This window comes from Akebia trifoliata, chromosome 3, assembly GCF_017979445.1.
Source record: "Akebia trifoliata isolate Shusen 1 chromosome 3, ASM1797944v1, whole genome shotgun sequence".
Taxonomy (NCBI): Eukaryota; Viridiplantae; Streptophyta; class Magnoliopsida; order Ranunculales; family Lardizabalaceae; genus Akebia; species Akebia trifoliata.
Window position 1 is genome coordinate 8,329,238 of NC_141377.1, and position 14,822 is coordinate 8,344,059.

Here is a 14,822-nt window from a genome sequence, read left to right on the forward strand (position 1 = left end):
TACATCTCACGCACTCACACATGTGGACAACTGTTTTTCAAGTTGTTTTGCATGTTTAGGTCTGGCTGGTCGGATATTCCCTGCTGTAGTCACTGTAGAAAGCCAAATTTTGATTCTTGAATATGTTCACCGAATGATTGAAAAGTTTTGAGTCAAAGGACCCCACACTTGTAAACATGACCTCAGGGGGACATTAATATTTTCCACAATTTTGGATTTTTGAAACTAGTCCTCAATTTATTTTTTTATTTTTTTAAGTAAAAGGTGAGGTATTTTGGTACTTATCTGATTATATTTTTGTAAATATCAAAAAACTTTCACAGTTGTTAGATGACATTTTTTAAATATCAGAAATCTTAGTCATTTTCCAAACAGCAATTTTTGGACAAAAACTAAAAAATATCATTTGACATTTTTGATATTTACAAATTTATCATCCAAATACTAAATTGCCCATACTTTTTTTTTTTGTTCTCAAAGACGAAAATGAAAATAAAAATAAAAATGAGGGTGTTTTTTGAAAATTTAAAATTGTGGAGAATGTCAAACTTTACCATGAGATCTTTCATTAAAAAAAAAAAAAAAGATTATTTTTTCTGCTTGGGTGAAGTCTTGGGAAATGGGGTGTCACTAAACTCCCAAATTTAAAAGGGTAATTTAGTCTTACCCTGTTATAAATTAGTAACACCACCCACGAAATACAAATGAGGTCTGCCCTTTGACTTGGTCATGTCAAATCGTTAATGATACGGTTCGTTGTTAATTGAGACCATCAAATGATTCAAACGCCCTTAGATTTGTATAATTACCAAAGCACCCTTCATCTCTCTCTCTTCTAATGAGGGTTGTTGTAGGTGGCTTTGCAATCATGGCAACACCAGCCCAAAGACCCTTCGTGAGGGTGAAATCCTTTCTCAGTATGGCTAGCAACTGCCATTTCTTCTTCTGACACTCCTCTTGATAATGATTACAATCGTGATTGAAGCCATTAAAGACTTTAATAAAGCTCCTTGTCATGACTCAATAGATACTACTACAGATGAAGTTGATGCTCGATAATGAATATTTGATTCGAATCAGATCTAAAACTTGCCCTTCATAGATTTGGTAGCGGATTAATTTTTTGGGGTTTTTTTTACTTGTTCTTGTGATTTAGGGTCTGGAAGAAATGCAAATAGTGTGGTTGAAATTGAAAATGAAGAGAGAGATGAAGAGTAATTTAGTAATTACACTTGTTAATAAAATATATAATTATTTTTTAACGATTTGACCCGGTCAACAAAAGTCATCTATCATTTGGGTGATTAAACACCCTTCTATGTCTTGATTTTTTTCAAATTGATGACATGCCCCTTTACCTTAATGCTCCTATCTCGTCAATTTTTTGGATTATTGAAACATCTCCTCTATCAAATTGGTGAATATTTGAGATACCTTTTGATTTCAAATTGATGACCTTTGACATCGATCTACTTTCATAAACTAAAAAATAACTTAAATACATTTTTAACCTTTAACAAAAAATCAATAATTTTCCTATTAAAACCCGTTATTTTCAAGCTCTTCGACTTAACCAAACTAATTTTGATTTATTTAACCTCATTCTAAACATCGCCTTAATCTTTTGTTGAAAATCCTAAAATTTTCTATTAAAAAATCTCATGATCTTCTACTTCAAAGGAGTTCACATTGACAGTAGGTAGCAAGTGAACAATGTGAACTGAATTGCATATCACACTCATTAATACATGAGAGAGAGAGAGAGAGAGAGAGATGACCTTAGAGAACATGTCAGTCGTCTGAGTCATCGGTTGGAGTTTGATCATTATTCATTACGATGGAGAGGGAGGAACATGGTTTCAAAACTCATCCTGAACCACAATCCTTCGTGGGAGAGAGTTTGATCATTATTCAAATAGTGTTTAGGGTTTTGAGTGAAAAGAAAAAGAGCCCTAATAATATGACTCACTAGGTGGCATACTCGATCAAGTCCCTGATGTGGACAAGTTCCGGAATCATGGATCTAAAATGCCTCGGGATACATGATTCCCTCGAGATACACTTTTTAATGAAAAGTGCAATTGTGTATCCCGAAGCGTTTAAATCTACGATTCTCAAACTTGTCACGTCAAGGGGTTCGATTGAGTATGCCACCTGACGAGTCATATTATCACGACTCAAAAAGAGTCCTTATAATATGATTTGCCAAGTGGCATACTCAATTGACTCCCTAACGTGAACAAGTTCAGGAATCGTAGATTTGGAAAGAAAAATCCAGGTCGTTGGGGCTCTTCTTGATTTAGAATTATTGGAAGAGATGTGGCAAAGAAGCTCGAGATTCGTGTTGTTAATCGAATAGTTATGAACCTCCCACGAATGACTTGAGAGAGTCAGGCTCTTTCTTTCTTAATTGCCCCTAAACCTCATCTCATGCTTATAATGTCTCTGAAATAGTCAAACTACCATTTTCTCTTCTTCTTAACTTAGGTTTTCAAATGGAGATTGTACTCATTTCCGACGATCTTGATCATGAATGACAAATGGAGAATGTTATTCTCTTAATTTAGACCATTTAGATTTTTTTTTTCTCTTTTTGATATTTCATTATGGGATTCTAAATTTTTTTATGATTACATCGTAACTTTTGATTTGCAACTATGTACATGCATTTTGAATGTTTTGACGAAATTTACCAAGTATCGAAGTAGAAAAAAATCAAAAATAAAAAAATCTAGTTCACATTTCAGTGTCAAGTTCACCACTTTTTATTGTCTAGTTCAACATTTAATTATAGTCGAGTTCGACAATGTTTTCATAACACCACTTTTTATTGTCTAGTTCAACATTTAATTATAGTCGAGTTCGACAATGTTTTCATAACAAAACATTAAAATAGACAATAAAAAGTGGTGAACTCGACACTCCAAATGTGATCAAGATTTTTTCATTTTTTCATATATATAGAGGGTCCCGTTCACCACCCTACGCTTTACCAAACGTGTTTTGTCCGACATGGGTTAGAAGTTTTGGAATAGGCTGATTTTTTGTGAGGATGATCTCTATGGCGAGGAGATCATCCTCACCAAAAATCAGCTCATTCCAAAACTTCTAACCCCATAAAAAATGATTTACAATAAATGGCCGGTCCACAATATTTTAACTTGTAAACATGGGGTTAGAAATTTCGGAATGGGCTGATTTTTTGTGAGGATGATCTTCTAATAGTAGAGATCATCTTCACCAAAAATCAGCCCATTCCAAAACTTCTAACCCATGTAAGACAAAACACGTTTGGTAAAACGTAGGGTAAAGTATAGGGTGATCTCTACAGTGAGGAGCTCATCATCACCAAAAATCAGCCCATTCTAAAACTTCTAACCCCATAAAAAATGGACGGTCTCATCCTCACCAAAAATCAGCCAATTCCAAAACTTCTAACCCATGTAAGACAAAAATGGTTGGCTAAAATGTTGGCCAAAATGTTTGATGCGGAACGGGACCCTCTATATATATATATATGGACAGGTTATTACGACCCCTATTACGACTCACATTGCGACACACCGTTTTGTCTTATATGGGCAAAAATGTTTGGAATAGGCTGATTTTTTGTGAGGATGATCTTTGTGATGAGGGGATCATCCTGGCAAAAAATCATCCCATTCCAAAACTTCTGACCCCATCAAAATTGATTTACAAAAATTGGACGATCTATAATTTTTCAACAAAAATTGGACGGTCTAGAAGTTTCATAATGAGCTGATTTTTGGCAAGGATGATCTCCTCACCATAGAGATCATCCTCACAAAAAATCAGCCCATTTCAAAACTTCTAACCCCATAAAAAATGATTTACAATAAATGGTCGGTCCACAATTTTTTAACTTGTAAACATGGAGTTAGAAATTTCGGAATGGACTGAGTTTTTGTGAGGATGATCTTCTAATCGTAGAGATCATCCTCACCAAAAATCAGCCCATTCCAAAACTTCTAACCCATGTAAGACAAAACACGTTTTGTAAAACGTAGGGTAAAGTGTAGGGTGATCTCTACGGTGAGGAGCTCATCATCACCAAAAATCAGCCCATTCTAAAACTTCTAACCCCATAAAAAATGGACGGTCTCATCCTCACCAAAAATCAGCCAATTCCAAAATTTCTAACCCATGTAAGACAAAAATGGTTGGCTAAAATGTTTGATGCTGAACGGGACCCTCTATATATATATATATATATATATATATATATATATATATATATATATATATATATATATATATATGGGAAATGTTCAGCACCCTAAGTTTTACCACACACTTTAACAAATGTTTTTTGTCCTACATGGGTTAGAAGTTTTGGAATGGGCTGATTTTTGGTGAGGATGATCTCTATGATTAGAAGATCATCCTCCCCAAAAATCAGCCCATTCTGAAATGTTTAGCCCCATGTTTACACGTTGAAAAATCGTGGACCGTCCATTTTTTGTAAACCATTTTTGATGGGGTTAGAAGTTTTGGAATGAGCTGATTTTTGGTGAGGATGATCTCCTCACCATAGAGATCATCCTCACCAAAAATCAGCCCATTTCAAAACTTCTAACCCATGTAAGACAAAACACGTTTGTTAAAATGTGTGGTAAAGCTTAGGGTGTTGAACGGGACCCTATATATATATAGATATATATATATATTTTGAGTTGGATATTGGTTAAATCACCTCAAAATACCCAAAATATAAAAAAGCATAACTGCAAATAAAAAATTACAACAAAATCATATAAAAAAATAGATTCTCAATTTTGTTCTTCATTTTTTTCATATTATAAATCATCGAGAAAAAAAAAAAAAAAAAAACACACATTTAAATGTTCAAAATTAATATAATATCATTCTTCATTTGTCATTCATGATCAAAGATTGTTGAAAATGATCCCAATCGCCATGGAAAACCTAACTATGAGAAAAGGGTATTTCAAAGATATTATAAACCTCAGATGAGATCTAGAGACTTATGAAAAGAAAAATTTACTAAACGAACAATTAAGAGACCACCCAAAACTTATGTACTATTTAGAAAAAATCCCTCCACCAGGGTCCTTTAAATAATTTTCCCAAGAATCTATTTAGTGCATAGGGTGGTTGGTTAGAATCTATTGATTCTGACCATGATATTTCAGGTTCGCTTGGCTTGTAGGGGGGGAGGGCTGCAGTCCCGTCATCTATCAAGCCTGGATGGTAGTATTTGACATCACAGCAGGTCATTCCATGTCGGCCGTTGTCAAATCCGTGTGACTTCAATTTAAAATTTGTCGTCGAGTTTCAATAAATGTTTGGAACAGAGAACTTACAATAATACATCGCCACATTCTTCAAAGATTGAGAAACTATAAGAGATCTATTAAGTGAACAAAATATCCAGAGTAATTCTTAACAATTAAATCAAGATCACAAACATTCACGAAAGTTGTCACAAACTACATGTACATAAATATGCCTGATATATGATTTCTACAGGTTGGATTTGTGCAATTTTTTTTACCTTTACCATGGGCATGACTCAACATGAGAAATGCTCAAATCCAACTATAAACCACTGGGCCACACTGTCCATTTGGCCTCATGTCAATTCATATACAGAGGGAAAATGCTGTCATAACCTCATATATCCGAAAATGACATGTTGGACACTCTTTTGGGTCCATTGAACCCATAACATCTGGGCCACCTTTAGAACCACCAAAAAACCTGCATGAATGATGATTTCTAGCCACTTGAGTTTAAGCATTTTCATCATAAACCAAGATCATGACCTAAAAAAAACATGGGTTTGACACCCTTGATGAAAAATGCTCAACTCCAATGGCCAAAATCTACTGGTTGGTCCATCCAATTCTCCAGCATTCACATGAGATGAGAATCACCAAGGATTTGTCTTTATTTTATTTACACTGGATTATGCAAAGAGCAGGCGAAGATCTAACGTACCTGTACCACTTCAACTATTTAGAATAAGAGGAATTTACTTCATAGGGACACCTGTGGCACAAATGGTTTCTCTTTCTATTTCCAATCAAGTATGTCTAAGAGCCATAACACCTCTGTTTCGGAGTTTGCAGCATCACAGAAATCCATCTCGATCCCAAAAACATTGATGACACTATCGTTCCCATCTTCCATGAAGAGCAAAGAAATCCAAGCCCGAATGCCAGAGACGAAGGGGTGGTCGGGGGAGAAGACAAGATAGTCAAAGGCAAGGGCTCTGTACGCCGTCCGATCAATGTAATCAAACAAGGATTTGTTGACGATGCAAGCAACTTTGTTGGTATCCTTACGTCCCACAAGCAAAGACACTGTAACAGTCTGGCTCAGAGGGATTGTGCACTTCGGCTCGACAGGGATTGTCATCTTGTAGTCTGGCCCCTCTAGGTGGAACCTCAGCATTTCGGATATATCAGGTGGAGGGGTCTTGATACCAGTCCGGAGAACCGGGCCTGGGACCACTTGTGAGAAGATTAATCTCTCTTCCGCCCATATGTCAATGTAGAATTCCAAGTCATCAAAGGACAACCTTGGGGGAGGAAAGGTCGGGCGGTAATGGTTGTGCCTCCGTTTAGAGAACGTAAGGAAGAGTTTGTGGTAGGTTAAAGAGGGATGTGTTGGTTTCTTGCAGATAGAAGGCCATCTCTTGGCACACACACATTTCCAGAAGTAATCATCTTTGGCAATTTCTTTCCACTGCTTACATACCTGCATACATGAAGCTAAGTCTTTACCATCCAGAAGAGGAAACACGGCCTTCAGGACTTCCCTATATGTCATCTTCAGTGTTCCAAAGCATTGGAGAGATTAGAGATGAGCTGCAACATGCGAAGTCCGTGCAAGATTCTGATTGGTACCTGCAAACAAAGACAGCAAATTCAGTAAGTAGTGATCGACTTGTATACACACCAGAATGCTCTTAAAATGTACTCAAAATTGGGGGGGAACAACAACAGACGAAGACGAATGAATCATGATATAAAGAGCACTTGCAAATACTGGGCTTGGACCGCATATTCATTGCAACTTTGAGGAACAGACATGTAATCATTTAATGTAACTGAGACAGACCATATTAGTGAGGATGTCCGCATGTCTAATCTACATCCAACCTTAACCTACTACTAGCATATAGATCGAAACACTGACCCCGAAACAAAGGATGTTTTGGTTTGTCAGGCAAATTTCCAATTGAGAATTCTCGGATATTCTCCCAACCGAAACATTGCCTGAAGACAAGATTTAAAATCTTGCCTATTAGTGCACATGAAGTGGATTTCGTATATGACTTCGATCAAGGAATAACCTCAATAATGTTTCTACGACCTGATACTTCACTCTTTACGTTAACAGTCCAGCAATAACATTAAGAGTTAGGTTCATCCAGTCAGGTCCATTTTTATTGAGACCCATTGGTGAAGCAAAGATTTCACCTTTAAAAAACCTCCAAGCAAAGATGGCCACATGTATATCCATTAACTCATTCTTCTACTATCCTTAGACTTCTCATTAGACGATATTATGATCTCGAAATCCCCACCAACACACCAGGAGTGATCCGAAAAACTGTGAATACCGTCGAGCTAATATTCGAACTGCAGTCCCCTGAAGGAAGCGCCGGACTAAGTCAACCGAAACAGCCCCTAAGAAATAAAGTAAGACTCAATCATTGTTAAGTTATTCCACGTCAGTAAAAATACCCCCCAGAAGGTCCTACACATAAGGCTTTTCCAGATGTAAGCATAGATAACATAAGCACTGTCCTTTTAGCCATAACACATCAATGCTACTGCAAATATCGATTTACAACTCACCCATGTTGAGCTTCCCTATTCTAGTAGGGTTAGTCCATCATCTCTAAGGAGGAGGCCGAAACCTACCTTTTAAACAAAAGAGAAAGGACAGAAAGACCACACACCAAACTTACAACGAATAAACCGATTCCATCTAAAAACAAAATCTTCAAAGGAAGCTCCTTCAAACTCCTCAAATTGCCTACACCAAAAAATAGTGCACTAAAATGGAGAAAATGGTCTCTCGAAGCGAGTGCTCGACTCCTTCAAAGTCCAACATTTCCTTTCCTTCCAAATACCCCAACATACAAAAAATGAGGTCAAACTTCACAAAATCCTATGGGTGGAATTTAGGTCCTGTCTGCCAACCATAAAAAAGGGAAGAGATGGAACTTGGAAAGTACCAATTAATATTAATCAAGGAGATAACATGAGAACAAACCACATGGGTGAGATCAAAGTGGATGAGAAGAAGATTTATGCATTCACCGCTCTGCAAAGGAAACAATATTCGATCCAAACAATAATGTTATTTATTATTTATTTATTTATTTATTTATTTTCGATCAATAAAGATAAATTTATTGATAAGAAAAACGAGGGGGTCGAGTGAACCCACCCAATACAAATAGAAAAAACAAAACAACGACACAAGACCAAGAAGAGGCTCTCGCGACAAAGAACACACCCTATCCCATCGCACGACAAAATCTTCAAAGAAAATCTCCTTGAATTTCTTATAAAGTTTGCACCAAGAGAGCATAAGCTCCAAAATAGAAAGAACTAATCATTCCACCGTGGAAACTTTTCCTTCAAAAATACACCGGTTACGTTCTTTCCAAATACCCCAACAGATTGCAAATGGAGCCAACAACCAAAGAATCCGCTTCGATAACGAAAATGAACTTTCCCAAGACATCCAAGCTTCCAAAATCGACTTGACGGAACGAGGAAAACAACCCACTAGCCCAAATAAAGACAAGAAATGCGACCAAATGTGATGAGCCACCTGGCAATGAATGAAAAGATGATCCACTGTTTCCGCCTGCGAACCACACATACAACACTGATTTGGAGAAATGAACCATTCTTTAATTAACTGATCCAACGTTGCAAGTCTCCCTAATGCTGTCAACCAAAGGAAAAAACATATCTTAGGAGGTATCTTACCACCCAAGACATGGTTATCCATGGTTAGAATTTTTCTATTTTATTTTTTTGGTAGAGGTTAGACCTTTGCCCAAGTTAACCGCCCATATGAAAAAAAAGAAACTTTAGAGGGAACTTTCCGACTCCAAATAGCAATAACAAGAAAAGACTATGAGGAAGATGGGTGCAAAGAATGGTAGAAGGACTTGTCCACGACGACTAACAACCAAAATCCGGTGTTCTTCCTCCAAGGGACAAATGGGGAAAACTAAATATGTGACTGATAAGGCTAACAATAGGTTCAAATTCCTAGTCACTAAAGCATCTTTTTTTTTTTGTCGGTAAAAATAATTTTATTAGAAAGAAAGGAGAAGAAAAGGAGGGTCGAGAAGACCAACCCAAACAAGAAGGAAAAACAAAAGAACAAAGAGCAACAAGCACCAAACAAAACTATCCAAAGCCAAACTACAAATTATATCCCATCTAACAAAAAATTCTTCAAAGAAAACTCCTTTGAATTCCTTGTAAAGGTGGCTCCAAGCGAACACCAAGCCCAAAATAGATAAGACCACTTCTTCCGTCAATGTCTCCTTCCCCTCAAAAACCCAACTATTTCTTTCTTTCCAAATACCCCAACAGATTGCAAAGGGGAGCAAGTACCAAAGAATCCTTTTCGACAAGGAAAATGAACCTCCCCAAGCTAACCATAACTCCAAAAGCGATTTGACCGAAAAGGGCAAGCAACCCACAATGCCAAAGAGAGAAAGGAAATGCATTTGAGAAGCCACCCGACAGTGATGAAAAGATGGTCCAAATTTTCAGCAGCCCAAATCTGAATCCAAAATCCCAACTCCTCGAATTGAATCATGAAATTGCAGATTGGCATCATCTTCTTTAAGAAATGGAGTATAACATGGGGAATTAAAGCCTCGACAGTTGATCAAATTGCTTGATCATCATGAAACTAAAGGCTCCTAGGGATATGACATCATTGCTTAGGGATGTGTCATGCGAAAGTGGTCCTAACTCAGATCTTTAGTTCAATCTTGCAAGCAAAGGGAATTATCCCCTATCGAAGTGATTGTTCTTAAACCTAGCCATTCGAAGAAGCTATGGGCCCTAGGAAGGGAAATTAGATTGAAGAGGCTCATTGAAGACACTAAGAACAACTTAGAAAAGAGTTGCTTCACTAATATAGCAAGTATATGGAAAGAGAAGAACAACTAGAGTAGGATAGAGGGAGTGAAGAGTAGGACACGAGGTAGAAATAAAATGAGAAGTTGGGAAACAAATGAGAGTGGTAGAGCTAGTGCATCACATAACTATCATTGAGAAATAAGGAAGCCCGATCATTTGTTTTAAATAATCCCTCATCTCTTATTGCCTACAATCATCCCTCACCCTAACCAGATTTTATTTGACACGTGAGATTCTAGTTATAAAGCCTTAAAACTTATCGTTGGGAATGTGAATAAGTATGGTTAGCTGACAACTAGATACCATAACAGATCTTATCTATGATATTCCGGTTCTAGAACCACCAATACCAAAACAAAAATCAATTAGTCTGAAAACCAACATAAATATGGTCCAACTATGGGTCCATTGGTACCCATTCTGGAACCGAAATCAAAATGATATGATCCCAACCCAATCATCATCATGCAACTCTTAGCTCAAATACCAGGGTCGACAATATGAATCTTATTTTCCCATTTAACTTCATCATGAACTATTTCAATCAAGGCACGTCTTAACATCTTTTCTTATTACTTCTATCCAAGTTATTTTCAGCCTCCTAAGCTTTCTATCATCCTTATAGAACCTTTGACTTGTTCCAAAATATCAATCCTGACAAGTGCTGATCTTCTTGGTATATGCTCAAATATCTAAAACAATTTTACTTCATCTCCTATCAGGGTTGTTACTAACTATCAATAATATACCAAATTTTTATTTTGTCTTTCATAATTCTACTGCTTATCCGCCTCAACATCCCCACCTCGCTATACTTATTCAATGAATGTGTTGTTTCTTTATTGACCAACTTTCAACTTCATAAAACATGATATGTTTATAGTTCTCTAGTAACATTTTTCCTTGAGTTTGATTGATATACATCGATCACATAAATATCCAAAAGCACTCCTCCAATTTATCCATCCAACATTAACATTATGTATGAGAAACTCACCAATTTCTCAATCTTTACAGATAATTTAAGTTAAATACATAAGTGGCTTCTTTGAGTTTGAGGTGTTTTGTTAAGTACCTAAAAGTGTGTATTCTCTCATTGTTTTATAGAGCACTTAACCGAATTTTCTAACCTAGAGCTAGGTTTTTTTCATGAAATCTTGCATAATAACTTATTCATCATAAGTTACATTTTATTGACTAGATTGCATGTATTTTCACAGATTGCAAAGGTCTAATTATATGTCTGTTTTTTGCGGGCAAAACAGATAGAAATTGAAGAATTAAATAATGGAGACCAAAGTTAAGGTCAAAGCACGGTCCAAGAGATCCGATAGAATCAAGTTTTCCTTCATTCTAAATTTTCACGTCATACCATTTTATTCACAATTTTTGACTCACTTATCAAATTAAAGCAAGACAAATGGGGTTAGAAAATGATCCAGAGGAGAACAATTCGGTTGTCTAATGTAGAAAGGTCAATTTGAACTTTTTCTTAGTAAAAAATGCGTGGCCCTACCTCTAAGTAATCTATTCCAAGTTCCGCTACCAACCACCTAGGCACTACAAGAGAAGAAGAAGAGTTATGTCCACATCATTGGCCAGTGAGAGGGCTTTCTAGACTTTGATCATTCTACCACCAACCTGCTAGTTCTTTTTATGAGGCAAGTCAAAACTCTAAATCTGTCGTGTTTTACCATTATGGACATAACTTTTGACTCGATTGCTAAATCGGGACAAGGTTAGTAGGGTTGGAACCCTAACTGAGAGGAGAAGATATTCCCATTTCACGAAGAAAAGCCGATTCAAATGTTTTGGGGGTGAAAACGTGTTGCCAAGATAACCCTTGTTTTTCCCTATAAAAACACCTTAATTCCCTAGTTTTGGATGATCTCTTTCGATACCTCTCTCCTCTTCTAGCCTCTTTCTCTCCCCTCTTCATCTTTTAGCTTTAGGTTTTATTCTTTTACTTTTGCTGTAATTTTAGAAGACAGTGAAGATTGTGGTCAAGGAATTCATCAATAATAAAAATAAGTGTTCTGTTAATTTTTGCTATAGTGTCTCCACGATCATGCTAGGTTAATATCATATTCTAAGAAAATTGATGAAACCATATTAAACTAATTAGGTTTAATTCTAGTATTTTGTTCTTGCATGTGTTTTTAAAGATTTTAATAAATTTCTCTTCACAAACTTGGATCTTAAGGATTCTTCAATTATTTATCCTTATCTGCCATGCTCGATGTGATCTGTTATTATTGGAATAAAATCTATTATATTAGATACTTGCCGTGTGGAGGATCATTGGGTAATAAAATATTATAAGGGAATGAAATTTTAGCCAATTAATTATATCTATTTCATAAAAAATATTTTGAGTCAAGATCCTCAGTTGGATTCTTGATTTGAGTTATCTGACAGGAACTTGAATATTAGGATTAGATTTACTTAGGTATTTTTGGTGGATCCATTCTCTCTAGATTTTCTTAAATTGCAAGTTTTTCTTAATTTTAGTTCATTTCAATTATTTTTGATAAAATTTAGTTTTTCTCAAAAATTACACCATTTTTCCTTTGATTTTATAAAATATAGAATATTAGTCCTTCAATCCTCAATGGAACGACCTTACTTGCCAATCTAAAGTAGGTTTTAATTTCATATTTTTTCTTATTCTTTTCAGAGACATCTTTACGCGACGAACAAGTTTCTTGCCCATCAATCTAATATCTCATCTCTAGCAATGTCCACACAATTTTTTTTCTTTTGATTGGTAAGCCTGTTTTTAATGAGTTTAGTAACTTGGTGCTAGCGGGATTTGATCCCAAGCCTCTAGTATCATCACCCAAAGACTTTTTCCAACTAAGCTAGTTGGTACCTGCATGTCCACACAAGATCTCATGAGAAAACACATGATCTCAACCATGCAAACATGAAATCCAATAGTCGGGATTTACATGTATTGAGGTAACACAAATCTCAAGGATAAATCTCAACTATTGGATTTTATGTTTACACGGTTGGGATCATGAGTCAACAGAACCCAACCCTCTATATATATTATATTGGTCCTATTTATCTTAGAAATCTTTGATTCTAAGGTACCATAGTTCTAACTTTGAATTTACTCTATCCTTTCATCAACCACCACTACATCAAACACAAACAATATACACCAAATGACCTCTCACTGAAAATGAGAGGTTAATCCATCCAATAACTAGAGTAAAAAGGAACAGACTCAAGGTTAATCCATAAGATCAATTATCAAACTATTTCCTGCGCATGAAACGAAACATATGAGAATATACTTGCAATAGATAAGAAGTTAGGAAAAAAAACCTTGTCCTAAACAATTGCCCCCAATACTACATCCATCATACTACAGCAAAAGGAGTGAGTACAAGGAGAAAAATCATGGCCATTTGAGCTTGAGGTTGATTTCTTTCAAACCAAGGGAGCTTGATGGTACATCATGCACGTAACTTAGATAAGGATTCCTTTAATTGCTGTTTATTTAGAGCAAAATTGAGAAATAGTACAGTTAAACCAATAAAAAAAAAGTTTACACTAATAGGAGACTTTTATCTTAGTTTTATTAAAATTGGGGTAGTTAAAGTAGAGATTCAATATAAAAATAAGTAAATTTAGAAGCAAAAGAGATTTGATTTTATTGAAAAACTTAATTTTAGTTTGAGTAAAGAGAGCCTCCTCTCGGAGGTCTTATCAAATTGCTTGGATTTTTGTAAACTGGCCCTGATTATTGAGACTGATTGTGAAACCGATCTATTCTCCACACAATTTCATGATTTTCCAACAAAAAACTCAATGAATCTGAAAAAATCCCCACAAAAAGGAAATCTAACTCACTGATATTTCGTTACTAAACAGAAAGCTTCGCTCAATCCCAAATGGAAGTTGACTAGAGTCGCTGAATCTCAGTCACAGAACCAAACAACATCATGAATCCTGCAAAAAAAGAATTCTAAATTTCAACCAAAATACAAAGATTTCCAAAACCCTAAAAATCATCAACCTGAATCAAATTAACGATATCCAACACTTAGAACATACGAAATCAACCATTCCACTCACCAAAATAAAGAAACTAACATAAAATCTCGTGAAAATTAACCGAAAATAAGAAAAAATAAATGCACAAAATCTATCAATACAGACCATGATCCCTCACATTACAACAAAAAGAATCGAAATTTTGATATCTAAAAAGAAAAAGAGATCTGAATTAATCAGAGAAACAGAAATTTAAGAATGAGATTCAAAACTCACACACAATATTTCTAATCCGATCCGATCGAAATGGCAAACGTTGGATCACCTAAAAACAAGAGAGAGAGAGAGAGCTTAGCGTCAACACGAAGACTTTAGACTATGTTCCCTCACACTATCCTCTTGTCTTATATTGGTGAGATAATTCTAAAATAAATCGCGAGCTACCATTTTACGATGGTAAAGTGGTCCTGGTGGGTCCCACAAATCAGGTGCATGAATCTTTGTGAACTCCAATCAATCATTAATCAGACCAAAAAAAGGAGCATGACAAAAGCTCTACCTCTGACGTAAGAATCTCAATGGGCCGGGCTAGGCAATGGAGTTGGGTTAGAACTACAAGGTCCTTTAAGTTGTATTGGA

The 14,822-nt window shown here is 35.9% G+C and overlaps 1 protein-coding gene across 4 annotated transcripts; it reads right to left on the reverse strand.

Annotated features, from left to right (window-relative positions):
• Positions 1–5,373: 5,373 nt before the first annotated feature.
• On the reverse strand, positions 5,374–14,585 carry LOC147405875 (F-box protein At5g39250-like). 4 transcript variants are annotated; one of them, XR_015176119.1, is made up of 4 exons: positions 14,460–14,585; positions 14,040–14,138; positions 5,983–6,893; positions 5,374–5,742 (listed from the first exon to the last, which is right to left on the reverse strand). XR_015176119.1 is itself a non-coding variant. In XM_086433759.1 (4 exons), exon 4 carries the CDS (start codon positions 6,814–6,816, stop codon positions 6,058–6,060), a length of 759 nt encoding a protein of 252 aa, XP_086289885.1. In that variant the 5' UTR covers positions 6,817–6,893; positions 7,470–7,679; positions 14,040–14,138; positions 14,460–14,585; the 3' UTR covers positions 5,374–6,057. The 4 variants fall into 4 exon arrangements, 3 of the variants coding, with proteins under 3 accessions (XP_086289885.1, XP_086289884.1, XP_086289886.1); XM_086433759.1 differs by adding an exon at positions 7,470–7,679 and having other exon boundaries at positions 5,374–6,893; XM_086433758.1 differs by having other exon boundaries at positions 5,374–6,893.
• Between the last annotated feature and the right edge of the window lie 237 nt (positions 14,586–14,822).